The sequence below is a fragment of the Callithrix jacchus genome, chromosome 1 (genome assembly GCF_049354715.1).
Source record: "Callithrix jacchus isolate 240 chromosome 1, calJac240_pri, whole genome shotgun sequence".
Taxonomy (NCBI): Eukaryota; Metazoa; Chordata; class Mammalia; order Primates; family Cebidae; genus Callithrix; species Callithrix jacchus.
The window spans coordinates 188,123,326-188,148,053 of record NC_133502.1 but is presented as its reverse complement, the minus strand read 5'-3'; the positions used below and the strand labels follow the sequence as shown (position 1 = coordinate 188,148,053).

General features: G+C 43.5%; 1 protein-coding gene across 27 annotated transcripts in view; it reads right to left on the bottom strand.

Moving 5' to 3' along the window:
• EFCAB6 (EF-hand calcium binding domain 6) overlaps nucleotides 1–24,728 on the bottom strand; it is a 304,726-nt gene that overhangs the window by 116,342 nt on the left and 163,656 nt on the right. For all 27 annotated transcript variants that reach the window (XM_017964036.4, XM_035265359.3, XM_035265349.3 and 24 more), the window contains 2 exons: nucleotides 19,573–19,746; nucleotides 17,172–17,340 (listed from right to left, as the gene is read on the bottom strand). In XM_017964036.4, coding sequence (XP_017819525.4) covers nucleotides 17,172–17,340; nucleotides 19,573–19,746 — 343 coding nt within the window. The remainder of the gene's footprint in view (nucleotides 1–17,171; nucleotides 17,341–19,572; nucleotides 19,747–24,728) is intronic.

Sequence of the window (24,728 nt, the reverse complement as noted above, 5' to 3'; positions counted from 1 at the left end):
CATGTTCTTAGATTGTAACAAAGGTAGCACTCTGGTGAGAGGTGTTGTTAGCGGGGGAGGCTGTGCATGTGGGGACAGGGGTATGTGAGAACTCTCTAGTTTCCACTAAATCTTGCTATAAACCTAAAACTGCTCTAAAAAAGTTCTATAAAAGACCAAATAAAATTCTTGTAAGAAAGTCTAGGAGACTGGGGTGGGAGTGGGGTGGGGGATGAAGGAATAAAACCTTATTAACCGTGGCTACAAATCTATAATTTATTTAGGAAAAAAAAAGAAGATAGATATATTTGATTGTATAAAAACTTAAAACAGTCCAGGTGCGGTGGCTCATGCCTGTAACCCCAGCACTTTGGGAGGCTGAGGTGGGCAGATCACAAGGTCAAGAGATAAGACGATCCTGGCCAACATGGTGAAACCTCATCTCTACAAAAATACACAAATTAGCTGGATGTGGTGGTGTGCACCTGTGTAGTTCCAGCTACTCAGGAGGCTGAGGCCAGAGAATTGCTTAACCCCGGGAGGCAGAGGTTGCAGTGAGCCGACATGGCGCCATGCATTCCAGCCTGGCCACGGATTGAGGCTGTACCTCAAAGAAAAAAAAAGAAAGAAAGAAAAAGAAAACTTAAAACATTTTAATGGCAAAATATGAAACTATAACAAAACAGAAAGACAAGTAATATATTTGGAAAATATATTTGTACTGCAGGAAGCAGAAGACAGAGAGCTGATAAATTATTAATTTATTCTACAGATGTTTTGAGCATCTCTTTGACAGGTGTCCAGGAACTGGGAATACTATAGTGAACAAAAGAGCCAAGTTCCTGTCCTTAGGTGCCAGGCCCTATTTTAAGGGTTATTGTTGTCAGTTGAACTGTGTACCCCAAAAGATATAATAAGTCTCAATCCTGGTTCCATCGAATGTGACCTTTAACGGAGCTGTGGTCTTTTCAGATATAATCAAGTTAAGATGAAGTTGTGCTGGATGAGAGCAGTTCCTAACCCAATGACTGGTGTCCTTAGAACAAGAGAGAAATTTGGACAGAGGCACACAAAAAGGAGAACATAATGTGAAGACAGGTAGACAAAGAAGAAAGAGGCCATGTGGAGCCAGAGGGAGAGTTTGGAGCAATGCAGCTACAAGCCGAGGAAGGCCAAGGACAGCTGGCAGCCACCAAGAGCTGGGGAAGGCAATGAAGGGTGCTCCCCAGAGCCAGCAGATATGAGCATGGCTCTGTCAACACCTTGATTCCAAACTTCGGGTTTCCAGAACTGTGAAAGAATACATGTTACTGTTTTAAGCTACCCAGTGTATGGTGGTTTGTTATAACAGCCCCAGGAAACTATTAGTTTCCTATATATATAAAATATATATTAGTTTCCTATATATAATATATGTATTTATATATATATACAATCTGTGTATATATGTATATATATATTCGTTACAACAGCCCTAGGGAACTAATAGTTTCCTATGTATAATATATATATTATATATAATACATGTTGTAATATATATATTTAACAAATATATATATATATCTCCTCATTTAATCCTTCTAACAATCCAATGATGTAGCTACTACTATTATCTTCATTTTAGGAATAAGAAAACTGAGGCTGAGGGGTGTGCCCACAGGCTCATATTAAGAAGCAGAGCTGAGCTATTCACAATAGCAAAGGTGTATAATCAACCTAGGTGCCCATCAATGGTGGACTGGATAAAGAAAATGTGGTACATATACATCATGAAATACTACACAGCCCTAAAAAAGAAAGAATGAGATAATGTCCTTTGCATAACGTTGGTGCCGCTGGAGGCCATTAATTTAAGTGAATTAATATGGGAACAGAAAACCAATTACTGCATGTCCTTGTTGATAAGTGGAAGCCAAGCATTGAGCACACAGATATAATGATGGGAATAACAGATACTGGGGACTACCAGAGTGGAGAGGGAGAAAGTGGAGTGTGGGCTGAAAAACCACCTGTTGGGTACTATGTTCACTACCCAGGTGGTGGGAGGCATACCCCTGCACAAGCTCTCTCATTTTTTGCCTGACACCATTGACATAAGATATGACTTGCTCCTCCTTGCCTTCCACCATGATTTTGAGGCTTCCCATTAAACCTCTTTCTTTTGTAATCTGCTCAGTCTTGAATATTGTCTTCATCAGGAGGATGTGAAAACAGACTAATACACCAAGGCTCTGAGTTAGAGCTTTTGAAGTGTTATATACCCTAGGAGCAGGAACAGTTAAAAAACAAATGCTAACAGCCTTGCCAAAATTCAATCCAGCCTCAAATCCAACAGTCCCTTTCTGGACTAAGGTTATCAGTCCCCACTCTATCTGCCTAGTAAACCAGAGGGTGACCTATTATCTATAGCCTCTCAATTTTCTTAATAAATAATATCTGATATTCAATAAAAATCTACCTGACATTCCAAGAGACAGAACCATATGACCTAATACCCAGAAAGAAAAAAAAAACAGACAATAGAAACAGATCTATAGATGATCCAGATATTGGAAATACAAAAAAAAAAAAAAAAGCTATGAATATGTTTAAGAGAATACAGGAATATACTGAGAGAAAAGAAGAAAAGAACCACAGATATGAAATATGTTAAAAATAACCTAATGAACATCCCACCAATGAAAAATATAACACTAAAATTAAGAACTTTATGAGTACAATTAACCACAGACTGAATAATGCAGAACACAGGATTAACAAGCTGGAAGGCAGACCAATGGGAAATACTGGGACTGAAGCATTAAAAAAATGATGGAAACTACACAAAAAGGTGAGAGAGGCCTGTGGGACCCTGAAAATATCTGACATAGACTACTGGAGTCCAGGGAGAGGGGAGAGAATGGGCATAAGCAACAGGAGAAGAGGCAATGGCTGAGAATTCTTCACAACTGATAAACACATTAACCTACAGATACCAGAAGAACTGCAAACTCCAGCAGGATTCATACAAAGAAAGCTGCACTGAGACTCATCCTAGTACAATTGCTGAAATCCAAAGACAGAGGAAAACCTTAAGAGCTGCTAGAGAAAAAAAGACACATTATACCCGATAAGATACATGGTTGATTTAGCAACAAAACTGATAGAAGAAGTAGACCACGGAATGGTATCTTTAAAATGCTGAAAGAAAATGATTGCCAACCTCGAATGCTTTTCCCAGCTAAAATATTTTTAAAAACAAGGGTGGACTTTTTCTTTCAACTCTGACATGTAAACAGTTTGGAAGTCATCACTCCCATCCTTACAACAAGAAAAAAAGCCAAACAAGCCACAAATTAATGACTTTCCATAGAAGCATCAGAGAAACATAAAATCGGAGAGAGAAATGAAGACAGAGAATCACAGCCATGATTAGCTTACCTGGAGCAGAAGCAACTGAGACTAGAAACTAGTACGGATACCTAAGTGGTAATTTTGACAAATCACTGGCAGCTGAGTCCGAATTAGCTTGAGAGACTTCTAGGTCCTTGTCTTTGGAGAAGGGAGAGAGACTTCTAGTGACCTTGTCTTTGGAGAAGGTGGGGGAGGGCACGCTTTCATGCCAGGAGTCCCGCCAGGTTCTCAAGGCAAATATCCCCAAAAAAATCCCCTTGTGTTTCAAACTCAGAAAAATTAAGGCCAACGTATGTAGAAGTAAGTAGAAATAAAGAAATAATAAAGATAAGAGTAAAAACCAGTGAAGTAGAATATAAAAAAACAATAGAGAAAATCAATGAAACCACAGCATGTTTTAGAAAAAGATCAATAAAAGTGATAAACCTCTATCTAGACAAGTCAAGAAACAAAGAGAACATATTTTAAAATTACCAATCAGAAGTGGAAAGCGGAAAAATCTTCAAGAGTCTTCTAGCTATTTAAAGGATAATGAGGCATGAGTCCATACTAATATGAATAAATGGCTGAATAAGTTAATAAGTGGAAGAAAAGAGACAAATCTCCCATGGACAAGGATTCCAAATAACCACTGTCATTATTGTGGCTTAAAAGAGCTGGAGTATCACAACTCCCCACTCCTTTGTGGGCTCTGCATCGAGGGTTTCTTCCAAAGAAGAAAATCTTTCCATAATGGAAGAGAGGGGAGAAAAGGAATAACTTGACAGTAGTGAAACCTGAGCCAGTGACAAGGTCAGGTGATACACCTCAGCCAGTGACAAGGTCAGGTGATACGCCTCAGCCAGTGACAAGGTCAGGTGATACGCCTCAGCCAGTGACAAGGTCAGGTGATACGCCTCAGCCAGTGACAAGGTCAGGTGATACGCCTCAGCCAGTGACAAGGTCAGGTGATACGCCTCAGCCAGTGACAAGGTCAGGTGATACGCCTCAGCCAGTGACAAGCTCAGGTGATACACCTCAGCCAGTGACAAGGTTAGCACCAACGGTGATGAGTCATATTAACAGCAGGTGTCCTTGATAAGATATGATGAGAAGGCCTCCCACATACCCAAATAGTCTTCCTCCAAAAACACAGTACCCAGTCTAATCATGAGAAAAAAAACAACATCCCAATTGAGGGATGCTTTATAAAGTATCTGACCAGTAATCCTCAAAAGTTTCAAGGTCGTCAAAAACAAGGCAAGTCTAGGAAACTCTCACAACCAGGCAAGCCTCAGGAAATGTGAAGACTCGATAGACTATGACACCCTAGATATGATCCTAGACAGAAAAAGAGCATGAGGTGAAGAGGTAAGGAAATGCAAAGAACCCTGGGACACTTGGAGTTAGTTGCCAGTACATTTGCATTAAAGTACAAAGGGGAGGCCTTCGTGCAAAATTTAAAAATGAGTCCAGGTGCAAACACAAAATGTGAGACAGAAAGAAGAGCAGCAGGAGTAAATATGTAGATTCATTTGACAAATTATTTACCATACGAAATAATAATAATGCCTCATGGGATTGAAAATACATGTAAGGCCAGGCTCGGTGGCTCACGCCTGTAACCCCAGCACTTTGGGAGGCTGAGGTGGGCAGATCACCTGAGGTCAGGAGTTCGAGACCAGCCTGGCCAACATGGTGAAACCCTGTCTCTACTAAACACAAAAATTAGCCAGGCATAGTGGCACGTGCCTATAGTCCCATCTACTCGGGAGGCCAAGGCAGGAGAATCGCTTGAACCTGGGAGGCAGAGGTAGACGTGAGCCGAGATTGTAGCACTGCACTCCAGCTTGGATGACAGAGCAACACTCTGTCTCAAAAATAAATAAATAAATACAATAAAATACATGTAAAATTAAAATGCAAAACAACTATCACACAAAAGAGAAGAGGGGATAAATGGAATATTTTTAAAATCCAGCATTGTTAGGGAAGTGGTAAATAATAATTTATATTTGACAACAGTAACACCGGCTACCTGTCACAGTCTCTCGTGCAGCTTCTATTAAGACGAATATAAGAAGGAAGCAGCTTATAAGCTAATAGAGAGGAAAATGAAATAACGCAACAGAGTGAGACCCTGTCTCAAAAAATATATATATTGTTGGAGAATCTAAACGAAGGCAACAAAGAACAGAAAAAGGAGCATGAGACAGCTGGGTCAAATAGAAAAAAACACAATGACTATAAAGCCAAGTATGCAGATGTTTAAATACCTATAGAACAGACTACACACTCAAGTGGAAGACTCGGACTATCACAGTGTATTCTTTTTAACTGGCTATATGCTGCCCACAAGACACTTGCTCTCAATAAGTAACCAGATAGTTTGAAAGTAAAGGATAGAAAGGACAGGCCATGTGAACACTCATCAAAGGAAAGCTGAAGTGATCACATTATTATTATTTTTTTTTGCTTATGGGATATATTTATTTATTTATTTATTTTTAATTTTTTATTGCATTTTAGGTTTGGGGGTAATGTGCAGAACATGCAAGACAGTTGTATAGGTACACACATGGCAGTGTGTTTTGCTTCCTTTCTCCCCTTCACCCACATTTGGCATTTCTCCCCAGGCTATCCCTCCCCACCTCCCCCTCCCGCTGGCCCTCCCCTTTTCCTCCCAATAGACCCCAGTGTTTAGTACTCCCCTCCCTGTGTCCATGTGTTCTCATTTTTCATCATCCGCCTATGAGTGAGAATATGCGGTGTTTCATTTTCTGTTCTCGTGTCAGTTTGCTGAGAATGATGTTCTCCAGATTCATCCATGTCCCTATAAACGACAAAAACTCATCGTTTCTGATTGCTGCATAATATTCCATAGTGTATATGTGCCACATTTTCCCAATCCAGTCTATTATCGATGGGCATTTTGGTTGATTCCAGGTCTTTGCTATTGTAAACAGTGCTGCAATGAACATTCGTGTGCATGTGTCCTTGTAGTAGAACGATTTATAGTCCTTTGGATATATACCCAGTAATGGGATTGCTGGGTCAAATGGAATTTCTATTTCTAAGGCCTTGAGGAATCGCCACACTGTCTTCCACAATGGTTGAACTAATTTTCACTCCCAGCAACAGTGTAAAAGTGTTCCTTTTTCTCCACATCCTCTCCAGCATCTGTTGTCTCCAGATTTTTTAATGATCACCATTCTAACTGGCGTGAGATGGTATCTCAATGTGGTTTTGATTTGCATCTCTCTGATGACCAGTGACGATGAGCATTTTTTCATGATTGTTGGCCTCATATATGTCTTCTTTCGTAAAGTGTCTGTTCATATCCTTTGCCCAATTTTGAATGGGCTTGTTTGTTTTTTTCCTGTAAATCTGTTTGAGTTCTTTGTAAATTCTGGATATCAGCCCTTTGTCAGATGGGTAAACTGCAAAAATTTTTTCCCATTCTGTTGGTTGCCGATTCACTCTACTGACGGTTTCTTTTGCCGTGCAGAAGCTGTGAAGTTTGATTAGGTCCCATTTGTCTATTTTGGCCTTTGTTGCCAATGCTTTTGGTGTTTTGTTCATGAAGTCCTTGCCTACTCCTATGTCTTGGATGATTTTGCCTAGATTTTCCTCTAGGGTTTTTATGGTGCCAGGTCTTATGTTTAAGTCTTTAATCCATCTGGAGTTAATTTTGGTGTAAGGTGTCAGGAAGAGGTCCAGTTTCTGCTTTCTGCACATGGCTAGCCAGTTTTCCCAACACCATTTGTTGAACAGGGAATCCTTTCCCCATTGCTTGTTTTTGTCGGGTTTATCAAAGATAGTATGGTTGTAGATATGTTGTGTTGCCTCCGATGCCTCTGTTCTGTTCCATTGGTCTATATCTCTGTTTTGGTACCAGTACCATGCTGTTTTGATTACTGTAGCCTTGTAGTATAGTTTGAAATCCGGTAGTGTGATGCCCCCCGCTGTGCTCTTTTTGCTTAGAATTGACTTGGCTATGTGGGCTCTCTTTTGGTTCCATATGAAGTTCATGGTGGTTTTTCCCAGTTCTGTGAAGAAAGTCGATGGTAGCTTGATGGGGATAGCGTTGATTCTGTAAATTACTTTGGGCAGTATAGCCATTTTTACGATATTAATTCTTCCTAACCATGAACATGGAATGTTTCTCCATCTGTTTGTGTCCTCTCTGATTTCGTTGAGCAGTGGTTTGTAGTTTTCCTTGAAGAGGTCCCTTACGTTCCTTGTGAGTTGTATTCCTAGGTATTTTATTCTTTTTGTAGCAATTGTGAATGGCAGTTTGTTCTTGATTTGGCTTTCTTTAAGTCTGTTATTGGTGTAGAGGAAGGCTTGTAATTTTTGCACATTGATTTTATATCCTGAGACTTTGCTGAAGTTGCTTATCAGTTTCAGGAGTTTTTGGGCTGAGGCGATGGGGTCTTCTAGGTATACTATCATGTCGTCTGCAAATAGAGACAATTTGGCTTCCACCTTTCCTATTTGAATACCCTTTATTTCTTTTTCTTGACTAATTGCTGTGGCTAGAACTTCCAGTACTATATTGAATAGGAGTGGTGAAAGAGGGCATCCTTGTCTAGTGCCGGATTTCAAAGGGAATGCTTCCAGTTTTTGCCCATTCAGTATGATATTGGCTGTTGGTTTGTCATAAATAGCTTTTATTACTTTGAGATACGTTCCCTCAATACCGAGTTTATTGAGGGTTTTTAGCATAAAGGCCTGTTGAATTTGGTCAAATGCCTTCTCTGCATCAATTGAGATAATCATGTGGTTTTTGTTTTTGATTCTGTTTATGTGGTGAATTATGTTTATAAACTTGCGTATGTTGAACCAGCCTTGCATCCCCGGGATGAATCCTACTTGATCATGATGAATAAGTTTTTTGATTTGCTGTTGCAATCGGCTTGCCAATATTTTATTGAAGATTTTTGCATCTATGTTCATCATGGATATTGGCCTGAAGTTTTCTTTTCTTGTTGGGTCTCTGCTGTGTTTTGGTATCAGGATGATATTGGTCTCATAGAATGATTTGGGAAGGATTCCTTCTTTTTGGATTATTTGGAATAGTTTCAGAAGGAAGGGTACCAGCTCCTCTTTGTGTGTCTGGTAGAATTCGGCTGTGAACCCGTCTGGACCTGGGCTTTTTTTGTGTGGTAGGCTCTTAATTGCTGCCTTGACTTCTGACCTTGTTATTGGTCTATTCATAGTTTCAGCTTCCTCCTGGTTTAGGCTTGGGAGGACACAGGAGTCCAGGAATTTATCCATTTTTTCCAGGTTTACTAGTTTATGTGCATAGAGTTGTTTGTAATATTCTCTGATGATGGTTTGAATTTCTGTGGAATCTGTGGTGATTTCCCCTTTATCATTTTTATCCCACTGCGCTATCCCAAACGCTGTGACCCTGGAATCTCCTGGGCTGGCTCACTGCCCAAGTCCCATTCAGTCTCAAGTTCAGCCCTCCCAAGTCTCAGGTTGCCGCCCCAACAGGGCACCCGGACGAGCGCGCTTTGTGGGGAGCGCTGTGGAGTGCCGCCACAGCGCGGGCCGCTGCCTCACCGGCCGCCGGCTACGCCAGCCAAAACCTCTGCCTGGCGTCCCACGTCTCCTCTATACCTAGGAATTTCCCCGTTCTGTGGGCAACAAAGATCCGTCCGGAAATGCGGCCCTGACTCACCCCCTCCGCGCATTGACTGGGAGCTTCAATCCTGGGTTGTTCTCACAGCACCATCTTGAGTCCTCCCCAGTGATCACATTATTATCAGACAACATCGGCCTGAAGGCAAATGGCATTCTGTGTCAAGAAAGTTATGTCCTAATGATAAAGGAAACAATCCATGGGAATGTTTAACAGTTCTAAATTTGTTTGTACCCAGTAATTAGCTTCAAAGTGAATAACAATCAACACAATGAAAACAGGATTTCACTAGACAAACCTACAATCAGATAGAACTTACCTAACACACTTCACTCATCAGTTAATAGAGTAACCCCACAAAAATGTGGTAAGGGTCCAGGTATGGGTGGCTCATGCTCTTTGGGAGGCCGAGGCGAGTGGATCACCTGAGGTCAGGAGTTTGATACCAGCCTGACCAACATGGTGAAACCCCATATCTACTAAAAATACAAAAATTAGCCAGGTATGGTGGGCATCTGTAATCCCAGCTACTGGGGAGGCAGAGACAGGAGAATTGCTTGAATCCGGGGAGTGGAGGTTTACAGTGAGCTGAGATCATGCCACTTCACTCCAGCCTGGACAAAAGAGTGAAACTCTGTCTCAAACAAATAAAATAAAAGGCATCAGAGAACTCAGAGAGCAATGAGGACTATAGGGATTAAATCTCCAAGGCGGGGGAACATTTTAGAGGTGACCTCGGGATGTGTGAACAGCTGGTGACTGTGGATGTGGACATTAAACAGAGAAATTGGGTCGGTCAAGGCAGAGGCCACACCTTCACTGTGAGTTATGTGGCCATGGAGTGGCAAAATTAGAGACCTGAGTGGGCTCAAGTCATACTGGTTTCCCTTCCCAAACTCTGCAAGGAAGGAAGCTGAAATCTGGGACACAGGGTTGGGCTGTTCCAGACTCCAGCTCCCTACTGCACATCTCAGGGGCCCTGAGCAAGCTTGCCGACGAGCTCTGCAGCTCCGTGTCTGTCTCCAGAGGCTGAGGCGGGGTCCCCAGAGGTGGTACTAAGAACAACACTGAGCTGAACAATGTCCAGTGTGTTCATGGAGAGTGAAGAAATCAGACACAGCCAATTACAGGAAGCTGGGATTATAAAGTGATACTCAAATTCCTGATAGATTGTACAGCTCAATTAGTCTAATGACTCAATTAGACTAATCTTAGCCCATGTGTCCTTGGGTATTTTGTCATGTTCTGTTCCCATGGGTCACTGGTCCAAATCAACAAAATCATTTCCCCTGGTATCAGAAACTGCACCTTCCACTTCATCCTCATTCCCCATGTGCCTGCTGCCATGCTAAGTGTACAGCAGATACCCTCAAAATGCCTACTGAGGGAAAGGGTGGCAGACAGTTAAGTTTGCCTACATAATACATATTTTCTCCTTCTCCCATAGAACCACAACCTTGCTTTCTCCATACTAGTGATATACCCAACTCCAAATTTCTTATAGATATAAAATAAATATACATATTTGTGTGTGTATATACACACACACATACACACACAAACACACACACACAAACATACACACACACACAAACACACACAAACATACACACATACACACACAAAATCACACACATACACACATACACACACACACACAAACACACACACACAAACAGACACACACACACATTTCCCAACCCCCCTTATAGATAGGTATGGTCACATAATGCAGTCCTAGTCTGCATACAATGTGAAAGGTAACTGCTGGGAGGAGCGTCTAAGAAAGAACCTTTATAAAAGAAAGACCTGGCTGGCTCAAGTGCCTTGCCTTTCACGCTTCCCCATCTTTGTGCCCGACACAGCTAGAGCGGCTGGTGCTCTGGCAGCTAGCCTGCATGCATGAAGATGTACCTGGAACTGTGGAAAGCTAAAAGCAACCAGGGTGTCTGATGACATGCTGCACTGGCCTTGTAGCAGCAGTATCTGGACTCCTGTTCTCAAAGACACAAATAACCACCTCTCTTATTTAAACCACTGTTTTGTAGGTTTTCTGCTAATTCAGCATATGAAGAAAAGGGAGAGGGGAAGAGAAACTATTCAGAGAAAGAATATGCAGGTTCCAGATCCCCCTAAAGTTTTCTTGCAACTTCACCAGTTTGGACTTACATAAATGACACATTTACATAAAATGACACATTTAAAAATAAGTAAAAGTTGGCTTGGGCGCAGTGGCTCACACCTGTAATCCCAGCACTTTGGGAAGCCAACATCAGAGGATTTCTTGAGCCCAAGAGTTCAAGAGCGGATGGGGCAACATAGTGGGACCTCATCTCTACAAAAATCTTAAAAAAAAATTATTCAGACATGGTGGTGTGCACCTGTAGTTCCAGGTACTCTGGAGGCTGAAGTGAAAGGATCACTTGAGCCCAAGAGATTGAGGCTGCAGTGAGTACAATTGTACCACTGCACTGCAGCCTGGAAGACAAAGTGAGATCCTGCCTCTAAATAAATTAATTAATTTAAAAAATGCAAAAGTCAAAGAGCGCCATTTTCTTTGGTGGAGTTCAGAACACTGTTGTGTTAAGTGCCAAAGGAGGGAACATGAGGTTCAATGGTCAGAGCAACGAACGGAGATGGGAGAGGGAATGTGCATCACAGGGCTGCTGTGAGAAATGATTCCAACTACTGAGAACAGATCTGGACAACTCCAGAAAGAATAGAGCCCTTCTCCTTCCCCTCCTCATAGTAGACATCATACATCCAACCATGGAAAGCACACGGAGTTCATTCATCCCTGGTGAGCTCTGCCTCCGCCAGCACCAGTAGCATGCTGTCCTGGTAATCTCACATGAATCAGAAGCTCTGCTATGTCTTATATTAAACAGGAAAAGGGGGAGAAGACAAAGTCTTGTTAATAGTTAACAAATATAATTTACAGAGTTGGCCAGGCACTGTAGCTCACACCTGTAATCCCAGCACTCTGGGAGGCCACGGTGGGTGGATCACCTGAGGTCAGGAGTTCAAGACCAGCCTGACCAATATGGTGAAAAATGGTCTCTACTAAAAATATGAAATTAGCCAGGCACTTGTAGTCCCAGCTACTCGGGAGGCTGAGACAGGAGAACTGCTTGAACCTGGGAGGTGAGGGTCACAGTGAGCTGAGATCATGCCTCACTCCAGCCCGGGCAACAGAGTGAGACTTCATCTCAAAATAATAATAATAATAATTTAGAGAGTAGACAAAATCTTTCTGGCCATGGTGGTGAGGACCTATGACAGTGATCTCAGCAGCAACAGAGCAGAGATCTGAGGACCCAAAGGGCCCTAGCCACCTGGAGACTATTTCTGCCATTCTCCCTCATTGATCCGGGGTAGGCAGCCACCTTCTGCCATGGCATAGTGAAGGAGATGGCTAGTGGAAATAAATAATTAGCACTTCTAACTTATAGTTTGAGGTTACCAGCCAACATCTAAGTGCAGCCTACAGCATGCACACTCAGGCAGGCACACTGAAGTATGTGACATCGATCTTCCCTCCCACCTCCCCAGGGACAAACCTTCGCAACCATCTCGCCATACTAACTGGTGTTACACACAAGATCTGGGGGAAGAGAAGGGCAGGAACACTATACCCAAGACCAAAAGGACAGGAAGAATGAAAAAGCATTGTTATTAAAATGAATGTCCTTCTCACTAAACTCTGAGGCCAGGTACTACCTTGAAACACACGGCCATCAATTACTCAGCAAACCCACAGTCTACTCAGCAAGCCAGAATTATGCCAGAATTATACCCAGTAAGCCTCGACTTCACGCAGCAAGCCTGCAGTACACCCTGCAAGCCTGTTCACATCCAGCAAGCCTATCTCACACCTGCTGGGCCCACATTACACCCAGCATGGGGCTGAGTCTGATACAGACAGACATGAATTCAAACCCAAGTTCTTGAACAGCTTAACAGCAGAACAACACGGAGCCAGTACCATAGGTGCTAAGCTTTGGTCTCCTTGTTTGTGAAATGTGTATAATCTATACCTACAGGCTTCCTGTGAGGAGTAGAAATAACATATGTAAAGCAAATTCCACAGTGCCTGAATATTGGAGGGGCTCAATCTGTGGTAGCTGCAGTTATCATGTCACCATCATCATTATTATTTCAGTGACGGTGATCATCATCATCATCATCGTAATTACTATTGCTGTTACCGCCATTACAGAATTACTGTTGTCCATTATACTTATAGATCTTTGGAGAAGTCAATTCCAAAGGCTTCTGCACCACTGAAATGCTACATTCCCAAGCCTTCATCATCTGGAAGCCTTGCATCCTGTCTAGCCTAAATCCTTTCTTTCTACTGTGTAAGCTCATGACTTTTCAGGCTCTGATTTGACTAGTGGTAGAAAAAAGTTGTTCATGCTAACCTATAAACAATCTCTTCCAGGAATGGTGACAATTTATAGTTATATCATTGCTTTATAGCTTATGCAGTTCAAACCCAGGTCCATAGTAGACTGACAGCTGAAAATAGCCCCAGAGTTCTTGATCTTCAAGCATGGTCACAAGAGGACTTTCCCAAAGGTTAAGCCAAACAAATCACTAGGAGGAAAACCAGTGTAAAACTGGCCTAACTGTGTTCACCGCAAATTGATCATTACTTTTCATGTTAAAACACAACAAACGTTTTTTCCTCCATACTGGTTTGTTGCGGACTAGACCCTAACCCCCAATGTGAGTGAGATTAGAGCCCTATAAAAGAGACCCCAGAGAGCTCTCTTGCCCTCCTGCTGCTGTGAGAAGGCTGCAGTGTGTCACCCAAAAGAGGGCCCTCGCCTGAGCCCCAGCATGCTGGCACCCTGAGCCAGAACTTCCAGCCTCCAGAACTGTGAGAGAGAAAGCTCCATTATCTGTAAGCCACTGAGTCCAGGATACTTTTTTAAAGCTGCCCAAACTGACTACAGCAAAGTCCTTGCTGGGTTTCTGCTTTTCCTTTCCCCTCCCTGTGGGCATGCCTTCAGGCAGCAGGGAAGTCTCTGAGAAGCCTGCAGATAGGCAAGAGGAAGGAGCAGGAGCATGCTGGTTGCTGCCATGGGGCAAGGAGCAGGACAGCTGTTCAGTTAGCTGAACTTCAGGGTCAGCCAGCGCCCAGAGAAATTCATGGGGCAGAGAAGAGCACAGAGGTTGGAGGGCACTGCTCCAGATGGGTGTACAAACTAGCTTCACATCTAGGAATCCCCACGTCCATCAGTCCACAGGGTGGCATTCATTTGGGGATGCCAAGTACTCTCACATTCATTCATTCAATACATGCTCCCTGGGCCCTGCTATGTGCAAAGCACTCAGGGTGCATCACTACACAAAAGAGATCAAATGTTGACCTTTGGAGCATATTTTATAATAGAGGAGGGCAAGCAAACAGACAGAATGCAGAAACAATTGAAAGGCATGGTCAGTACCATGCAATACACAGGATGGGTGCTGTGGACAGGAAACAGGATGGAGGAGGTGAAGGTGAGGAGGGTGGGCTGTATTGTAACAGGAATGTCAGGGTCACCTTGGTGGAGGAAGAACAGTTGAACAGAGACTGGAAGGAGGTGAGGGGAGAGGATGTAGGCAGAGCAACCTTGGTGAGAACATGGCCCCTCTTTGTGCATGAGATTGACAATCAGGAGGGGGCTCTGGGATATGAACTCAGGATTTACCCAAGGAGCCGCGATCCAGCTAGAGGGCATAGCCAGTGCCAAGGAAGGGCCAGCCTGTGTCTGAGGGGTGAGGAAGCTGATGTGGCTGCAGTTGGTTGAGCAAAGAGAGGGTGACCAGAGCTGAGGTCAGGGAGGACATAGGGGTTGGACCACACGGGGTCTCCTAGGCCAGGCTCGGTCCAGTTTGTTTGAGGGGCCTTCAGTGGGCTCTAGTGAGGGGTCACTTTGGCTGCTGGTTTGAGAATGAACTGTAGCATGGCCAGAGTGGAATCAGGGAGGTGGTGAAGGGGCTGCAGTGATAATCCCATGAGAGATGCCGGGGGGAGCAGTGGAGGTGGGGTCATCTATTCTGGAACTATCTGGAAGGGGGCCAACAGGCTTTGTTGGTGAATTGGACATGGGTACAAGAAGAAGAGACTCAGTAAAGATGACTAGATTTTAGGCCTGAGCAACTGGGGGAAAAAAAAGGTTATTGGCTTTGACTGAGAACAGGAAGGATGTTGGCAGAGTGCCCATGATGAGAACACAGACCCTCTTTGGCTCTGCCCACATGGAGAAGGCAGGTGGGCAGGAAGGGTCATAGGATTAACATTCAGGAGGGTGCTCTGGGACATGAACTCAGGAGATGATCGTTTATCAATGGCAGGTACAACCGGAAGCCTGGAAAACCTGCAAGTGAGCTGATGACCTAAAGTTGTTCTCAGGTGACAGAAGGCTGGGGCAGGTAAGAAGCTGCTCTAGAACTCAGGTCACGGGTGTTAGTCCCTGCCTTGCTGCCATCTACTGCCACTTCTCTAAGATAGTCACTTTCTGCTCTGAAAAACTAGGGGCAGACTAGGGATGTGGACTGACTCTAAGAATCAAGAATGCAGAGCACTGTAGAGTTCAAGATCATTATGCATTACGGGCAAGGACCTGTGCCATGTAGCTCAGGGTGAAATGAAATCTAAGACAAAGGGCCCTGCATGGGCAGGAATGGAGGAGTCACGTCAGCACTCATTTAGTTTTCAGTCCGTAAAATTCAACTCCCATCACTACCACTCACTCCATTGAAATTGCTCTCAACAAAATTATCAGTGACTGGTTATCGGCCACCTGGTCCCCAAACCAGAAATCTGGGAACATTTCCTCTCCCTTATTCCCTTATTTCTTTCCTTTTTTTTTTTTTGAGACTAAGTCTCACTCTGTCGCCCAGCCAGATTATAGTGGCACAATCTCAGCTCATTGCAACTTCCGCCTCCCGGGTAAGTGATTTCCCTGCCTCAGCTTCTGGAGTAGCTGGGATTACAGGTGTGTGACACCACGCCCGGCTAATTTTTGTATTTTTAGTAGAGACAGGGTTTCGCCATGTTGGCCAGCCTAATCCTGAACTCCTGACCTGAGGTGAACCACCCGCCTCAGCCTCCCAAAGCGCTGGGATTACAGGTGTGAGCCACCGCGCACGGCCTATTCCCTTATGTTTTATCCCCTATTCCTCATTTCCTATCTTCAATCCCTTATTTCTGAGTCTTTCTTGAATATATTCTCCTGGCCTTCCCATATGCTTATACAACAAAAGGCTCTCCACATCTTGTCTTGTTCTGGCTGTGTAGCGGAGAGGGTCTGGACTGTTTCAATAGCTCACTAATCAATAGCTACCTAATCCCATTTCTGTGCCTCTAGCCCTGCTCCCTCCTCCAATCCATGCTCCTCTGTGATGCTGCAGTCTGGAGGCCTAGAAATAAGACCCATAAAGAGCCCATTCCAACACCCGGCAGTGGGGCAGGCACCGGATGGAGGGGCCACTAATGTAATTACTCTCTTCTTGGAAATATATTTCATTGCCTTCTTCTAAATTTGTCCACATGGACACTGCTACATATTAACTGAAATGCTTTCCTTAAAAATAGCTGAGGATGATTAGCTAGAGGGATCATAATAGGAATTTTAAGCAATCATTTAAATTAATTCCTGAGAAGTCTATGCAGAAGTCTATGCTGAGCCCTTTCTGGCAGAAACTCACCAGTTCCCATAAGCACATGCAAATCAGCACTCTGCGTTTCCCATATTTCACTGCCAGATTGTTTTTTTCTTCTTTCTTTCTAGAGGACCAAACCACAGCTCTGTGACTGGGAACTCTCCACTGGCAGGTGGGGGCCGGAGTGGCTTTGTACTCCCACCCGCATGCTGCCCCACTGTGTACAGCGCCAGGTATGGAGCAGATAGCCAAACAATGTGTCAATAAATGCCTCTGACATGTAAAAGTTTAAATACCAAAAGCTGGTCACACCCATATTGAAAGTATGCTCTGAGAAATTTGCCAATGACAATTTTTTGGCCAGAACAAAAAAAATCCTTTAAAATTGTTGAAAGATGCCTAAAAATGGATCTGCTGCATCCTGGGATAAGCCATTGTCCTTTAAAATCTGTTAGTCTAAGAAAACAACAACTTCTGCAGGAAAGAAACGAAGAGAAACCCATTCTCCTACCTTCTTAAAGTCATGCATGCTAATTTTTCCATTAGGCTCCTTGCCAAAGTCAAGAAATCGTCTTTTAAATGCTGGGTCCTGCTGCTGTATATGGTTTCTCAATTTTTCAGTAACTTCTTCTTTGGTCATCTTCTTGGTCGGGGTGGTTTGATCCCCAGTGGCCTTGGTTCTAAAATCACAAGCAGGTATTTAGACCGGTGTCAGCTGACACAGGCAGAGTGCTTCCTCCAGACCTCGCCCATTTCCATGTAACTCGTGACGGGAAGAAGGTTTACCAAGCTGGGGCTGAATGCAGTGGCTCACGCCTGTAATCCCAGCACTTTGGGAGGCAAAGGTGGGTGGATCACCTGAGGTCAGGAGTTCAAGATCAGCCTGAACAGCATGGGGAAACACTGTCTCTACTAAAAATATAAAATTAGCCTGGTGTGGTGGCACATGCTTGTAATCCCAGCTACTGGGGAGGCTGAGGCAGGAGAATCACTTGAACCTGGGAGGCAGAGGTTGCGGTGAGCCGAGATTGCGCCATTGAACTCCAGCCTGGGTAACAAGAGCAAAACTCCATCTCAAAAAAAAGAAAGAAAAGAAAGAAAAAGGTTTACCGGGCCGGGGGCAGTGGCTCACACCTGTAATCTTAGCACTTTGGGAGGCCGAGGTAGGTGGATCACGAGGCCAAGAGAGGGAGACCATCCTGGCCTACATGGTGAAACCCCGACTCTACTAAAAATACAAAAATTAGCTGGGCGTGGTGGTGCATGCCTGTAGTCCCAGCTACTCGGAAGGCTGAGGTAGGAGAATCACTTGGACCCAAGAGGCAGACGTTGCAGTGAGCTGAGATTGTGCCACCACACTCCAGCACTCCAGCCTGGCAACAGAGTGAGACTCAGTCTCAAAAAGAAAAGAAAAAAAAAAAGGTTTACCGTCCTGGGTTTACCTGCTGGGAAAGGTGGAGTGACTCAGGGGCTTCTTATACTTCCCTGGCTAGGAGGTTCCAGGGCCAGTACTGGGTGTCCCCAGCACAGTGTCCAAGTGAAAGCCCATGTGCGGTGGCAGGCCAGGGTGGGGAACTTGAAGGGACAGAACATTATTGTCCTTGAGATTTTCAATTATGCTTTGAGCAGGCCAAAGGTGGCATGTGACTGAGCACACATGGTTGAAAAGAATTCTTTTGTAAAGTGGAAAAATTTAGTCAGAGCTCATTTTAAAAGCTTTAAATGAAAGAAATAGGCCATTTTGTGGTAACTAGATCAAGGAAGTCATCGAACATCCATGGAAATGAAGGGAAGCCCACAGTTGCTCCATAAATCAGCTTGATTCATAAAATACGAATTGAATGTGCTGTTGGTGAGTGTAAGTGTGGATGTGTCTGAGTGTGTGGACGTGGGTGTTTGGAGGACAGTTACTTCCTCAGCTCTCTGGAAGTCTCTTGGGCCCCATCTTTTTGGGAAAGAAACAGCTCTGAGACAGTTGTGGAGATTGGACTTCTATTCCTTCCCTGCTGCGTCTCTTGATTTTTAAGAGCTCCCCAGGAAAGCTACATTTTATGAAATGTTTAATTGCCATTGCTTCTTTCACCAGTTTTAGGAAGCAGACATATCTTATCATGGAATATTTAACCTGTCTCTTAAAATACCATCTTTATGCCCATTTATAAAAGCTGCTGCTACTGAAAAGCCCAGGTATTCAAATTTAATTAGCGTATCATTAAAATATTCCCATTGCTCGTAAGAACTTTTTAAAAGGGCTATGACAAAGTGAAGTCTGCTGAATAGTTCTACATTTTACCTTTCATTACGAATTTATTATAAGCTATGAATGAGCAAGTTAAATAATATCTTTTCATTAAACTAAACCTATATTTTTAAAAATGAAGAAGAGCTAGAATATTCATCAGTCTAATTTTTTATAGAATTACTAAGTATGTTTTATTGTTACAATTCAATTTGGAAATCATTTTAATCATTCTATCATTCATATTAGAAAATGTTAACTGGTTTCAAGGATGTGTGTTGCAATAAAAATTAAATGGTGGTAAAGAATCTAAATTTCTGGAAGAGAGTAAATGTGAATGCAGGTATGTAATAGAGAAGTTACAGATTGTCTCTGGGAGTCAGGAGTCCCGGATTCTTGACCCAGGCCAGCCACTAAGCTTCTGAGCCAAGTCCTCAAACCTCTCAGACATCAGTGTTTTAATTTCTAAATGTAATAGCTACATTCAATAGTTCCTAAGATCTCTGCTTGCTCTAAAATTCCCTGACTCTAATCACTGTGTTTCTAGTGTGCCATCTTTCTTATTTACAAAATGAAATATTAAAAGACTCAGTCAACAAATAGTTACTAAATACTTATTCCACGACAGACCACTGTGGTTTTGATACGTGCATTCATTTTGCTTAATTTTTACCTCTTGGAAAGATCTGGCTGCTGCTGCTCATCTTTTTGTAAACGTTCACTTAACAGCTGATCCTTTGGAACAAGAACTGGAGGGACAGTGGGTGGGCCATCAATTCCTATGTATGCCAAAAGTTTCTTGTAAAAGATTCTTCCTGAAGCAATGTCCTGAAACTTACTGCAGAGTCTGAATTTAAAAAATAATTAGAACACACTCAGTAGAATAACTAAAATGGAAAAGACTGACCCTGCCAAGTGTTGGTGAAGATGCAAGTAGCTACAACTTTCATCCACTGCTGGTGGGAATGTAAAACTGTATAACCACTCTAAGGCATTTACCAAAGAGAAATGAAAATGCATGTCTACACAAATATATACAGCCTTATTTGTAACAGCCAAACATCGCATATACAACTTTATTTTTAATAGCCAAAACCTAGAAAGAAACCTATGCCTATCAAGAGATGAAAGTGTACACAAACTATGGTAAACCCATTCAATGGAATACTACTTGGCAGTGAAAAAGGAAAGAACTGTTGGTATATAGAAAGTAAAATGAATGAATCATAAGATTGTTATGCTTAGTGAATAAAGCCAGACAAAAAACAGAATATCTTGTGTGCTTCCATATACATAAAGTCCTAGAAAACAAAAAGTAATGTATCATGAAAGAGAGCAGATCACTGGTTTCATGGAGGTGGGAGAAGTGAGGATGAATTGCCAAAGGGCATGTGGAAGATTTTGGGGGTGGTGAAAATATTTGATATCTTGTGATGGTTTTATAGATATTGACACAAGATGAATTTCACCCACTGTATCATTTAAAAATGTGCAGCTTATTGTATATAAAGTATACCATAATGCAGATATAGTAAATGTAAGAAAGAATTATTAAAAATTATATTATGAAAATTATAAAGAATTATAAAAATTATATGACTGAAGGGCTCACAGAGTGTGGTCTGAGGATGCTTCCAGAGCATCAGCGTGGCCAGAACTATTTTTCTATCAACACTGGAGTGTAACTAGCCTTTTTCATTCAGTTCTTCTATGCATGTAAAGTCAATCAGGCAACATAGGTGGTCATGTCCACAGATAAAATACATTCTTGTGTAGGTTGTGTTTTCTAACATTTTTAAGGTTGTAGGCTTAGGGTGTAATTGAGGAACCAGGAGTAGGTTTTCAGTGATTAACTCAGTTTTTGTACAGCCTTTCTACAGGGCTCTCTACTAGAGACCTTTAGTTACACTTGCTGTACCTGCTGTAACCTCATTATCACTCAACAAACCACTATTAAGAAATCCCAGAGCTTTCCCTGAGCCTACATGAAAGCACAGCAAGGAAGTATACTTGTTTTGGCAACAACATTTTAAAAATGTCTCAGTTTTATTTTCTGATACAGTACATAATGACATACTCCACATGAGAAACGCCCTTTGAGGTCCTCGATAATTCTTCAGAGTGTCAGTGTCCTGAGACCAGAAGTGCTGAGGACCTCTGACCCGGGGCACACTCCTTCCCCTTGCTGTGCCTCAGTTTCCTGATCTATGAAATGCAGATTATACAAGTAGCTACCTCAGAGGACTGCTGTAATGATCAAGTGGGAGAATCCATGTAAAGCTCTTAGCACTGGGGATGACATACTTTATGTATATGTGCTTAATAAATTGCAGCTGTAATAACAGTGCTATGATATCATTCCGATGATCTGCATATAGCTGGGGGCTGAGCATGAGCTCCGAAGCCATACTTTGCTCAATAAGTGCTCACTAGTATTATAATCGCTCCCATAAATATTCATGTAGCTATGTATGAAGCACTGTGCTAACTACTGTTGCCACAACTGTGAACAAACCAGAACAACACCTACCTCACTCAACTTTGGTCAGCTGGGAGAGACTGTTCACATGGAACAGAGGGAAAGACGGTCTAAATGCCCAGAGGCAAGAGAGAGCCCAGTGTTTTCAAGGAATAGAAAGCAGGTCAACATAGCTGGAGCTGAGACCAGCACAGCAGAGGCAGCAGCAAGCACTGGCTGAGACCTCAGCATATGCTTGGCCCTGAGGTAGTAAGGCTTTGTGTATAAGATCTCATTTGATCCTTATCACAACTCTAGTATGAAATATCTGGATGAAGAAATAGAGGCTCTGAGAGGTTACGTAGCTTGCTCACGTTTGCAGCTAATTCAGGGCTGGGCCAGGAGTTGCCCCAGGCATCCTGGCTGCACAGTCTGAGCTCCCAGGAGGTGAGAGGCACATGGAGGGCCTGGAAGCCATACCACCTTGAAAGCATCTGCATGGTTCCTAATGACAATGGGACTGAAAAGTGTTTTAAGCAAAGTTTTAACATGATCAGATTTGTAGTTTAGACAGACGAAGTGTGTGGCTACATCATGGAGAATGGATTGGAGAAGACTCTGTGTCTAATACCCAACTGCCTACATGACCAGCCCATTAGATTTCATTTATTCACTTACTCACACAATATTTAGGAAGCCCCAACCATGTCCCAGACATTGTTCCACCCCTAGATACTGGGGCTTCAGGAGCAAATGGGACAGAAAAAGCCCCTGCCTTCTATATCCTTGGTGAGTGACACAGGTGATCAATACACACAGATAAATAACCAGAGCCATGACAAATGCAGCTGGGTGGCTAGGGAGAAACTGTGGGGTGGGATGGGGAGGTGGACAGAGTGACTGCCTACAGTAGTCCTTTCTCTATAAAGACATACCCGAGACTGTAATTTGTAAAGAAAAGAGGTTTAATTGGCTCACAGTTCTACTGGTGGTACAGGCTCTGCTTCTGCGGAAGCCTCAGGAAACTTATAATCATGGCAGAAGGCAAAGGAGAAGCAAGCACATCTTCACATGGCAGGTAGCAGAGAGAGAGAGAGAAGTGGGAGGTGCTACCCACTTTCAAGTGACCACATCTCTTAAGAAATCTATCACAAGAACAGCAAGGCAGAAAATCCACCCCTAAGATTCTATCACCTCCCACCAGGCCCCGCCTCTGACACTGAGGACTACAATTCAACATGAGATTTAGGTGGGGATACAGAACCGAAACACATCACCACCCACTGTAGCTGGTGACATGTCACCAATCTCCTCTCCAAGTGAATGCATCCAAGATAAAACTTCTGATGTTCACTTCTGACACTGTTCCTCTCCCAGTCTCCCTGTCTCAATGACAATCCCAAATACCCAGCTGCTCAAGCCAGAAATGTAGAGGCCTTCTTGGGTCCTTCTCACCCAACCCTAATCCACAGCACTGGCAAGTCCAGTCAGCTGCACTCCAAGATGTGTCCTGAGTCCCCAAATGTGGCCATGATCTATGTTCCAGGAAGAGCAGCAGACACAAATGGGAGGTCCGTTGTTACGCCAAACTCACTCCCAAAAAGGTGCTGTCTCCCACCTCTCAGCCCAGTCGAGAGCGTCGACATTCCACTTCCGGTCAGCACTGTCTTTGAATGTATGTTTGCACATTTGCATTTCTTTTACTTTGAGTGATGTCTAACATAGCTCATATTTTTTGTACTTCCTAACCTACATTTTAACAAAGTCATAGCAAGCCCCATGCTTGAAACCTTTGGCAGACAGAGACCTCCCACTAGCATGGAATCCTGTTGTTCCAATCTTCTGATGACCTCCTTATGGTGAGTGGTGCTGTTTTCCACGTAGAGCAGCGAGAAAAGCCTTCTTTTAAAATCAATAAAAATTTTTGAAAGGGGAAATTTAAATGTAGAGACCTAGTGCCCTGCTGGATGAATCCTGAGGCCACAGGATGGTGATACAGTAACCCTTGCTGGGCCCTACTGGGCCCTCTGGCATCAGCCCCCCTCCTGCTCTTCTCCCGAAAAACTTCCCACTCCACTTGTCATGTTTGACCTGCCAGTCCCTGAACGCACCATGCAGGATGGCTGGAGTATGCTAGTTTCCTCCAGCCCTCTGGGCTTTCTTCTGGCATCCCATATCCTGAAATGTCCTTCCTTTCTTTTTTCTCTAGACTCAAGCACCATGTCCCCGGGAAGCTTCCCTGCAATCTGCACCACCTGCTCCTGGTCACTGCACTGTAAGCGAGCATTCCTCCTCCATGCTCTAGAAGCACCAAGCACACATCTGCTACAGCACTTCAGTGCCATGCTGGGTTTATCTTCAGCTCTTTCCCTCTACTCTGGACTACCTTGGAAATACAGGGATTGTGTAAGCCTATTACCTGGGATAGCCTGTATGCAGGAGGCACTCTCTGATGTTCACTGAATGAAAGACTGAGTGAAGGAGTAAGAGAATGGCCCAACCAATACAGACAAAGGCCAAGAGTAGCTGAACCCTTCCCCCCCCACACACCGTGAGGTGCAATGTGGCCTCATTTCTTTTCCCCACCAGGCCACTGCTCAGCACAGGCCTTCGCCGTCTCTCACCTGAACTCTCTAGAACCCTCTCTCAGTTTGCAGTCTCACCGTTTCTCTGCATTCCAGTGTTTTCTCCATACTCTAGCAAACTGATCTTTCTATCAACATTCAATAAGAACTGGATAAAAATGCAAATGTTCGAGCCAGACACACCAAGCCCCTCCTGATAGTAAAGCCTTTGCCTCACCCCTCCCCTTATTCTAAATCCTCCTCTTCTTACAAAAACCAACCTTTTAAAAAATAGGTTAGGAATCATGAATGTTCACAGAAAAGAGACTTGAGTGACCGCTAACTACCAGTAGGTCCACTTGTGTTTTGTGTCACTTTAAATCAATGTAGTGTAAACAAAATCAATGAGAAGGATGGTTAGAATCCTTGAAGAGAGAATAACTTTCTTCCCTGGGATTCAATCAATTTCCTCCAAAGTAATTGCCCAAATCACTGCCCTCACTTTGGGAAAACCTGGCCCGCACAATCTCTAAGGTCATCCAGGTCTCAGCTCTTCAAGAGGAGGTCTGAGCAGACAGCAGGACACTCAGGTGGCGATAAGGGAGGCACTGTCCTCCGCAGACTGGTGGGGTTTCCAGCGGTCAGTTCTCAAGGCCATCTGCAAAAGGACCTCAAGGGAAGCAGCCAGGCTCTGTGCCCCAAGGGGAGATGTGGGCAGGGAGAGAGCGATCAGAGGGAGGAGGTCAAAAAGGGTATGACAGAGGCTGCTGCCTTCCCTTTCTTCCCATCCCCATTCAGCCATCTAAC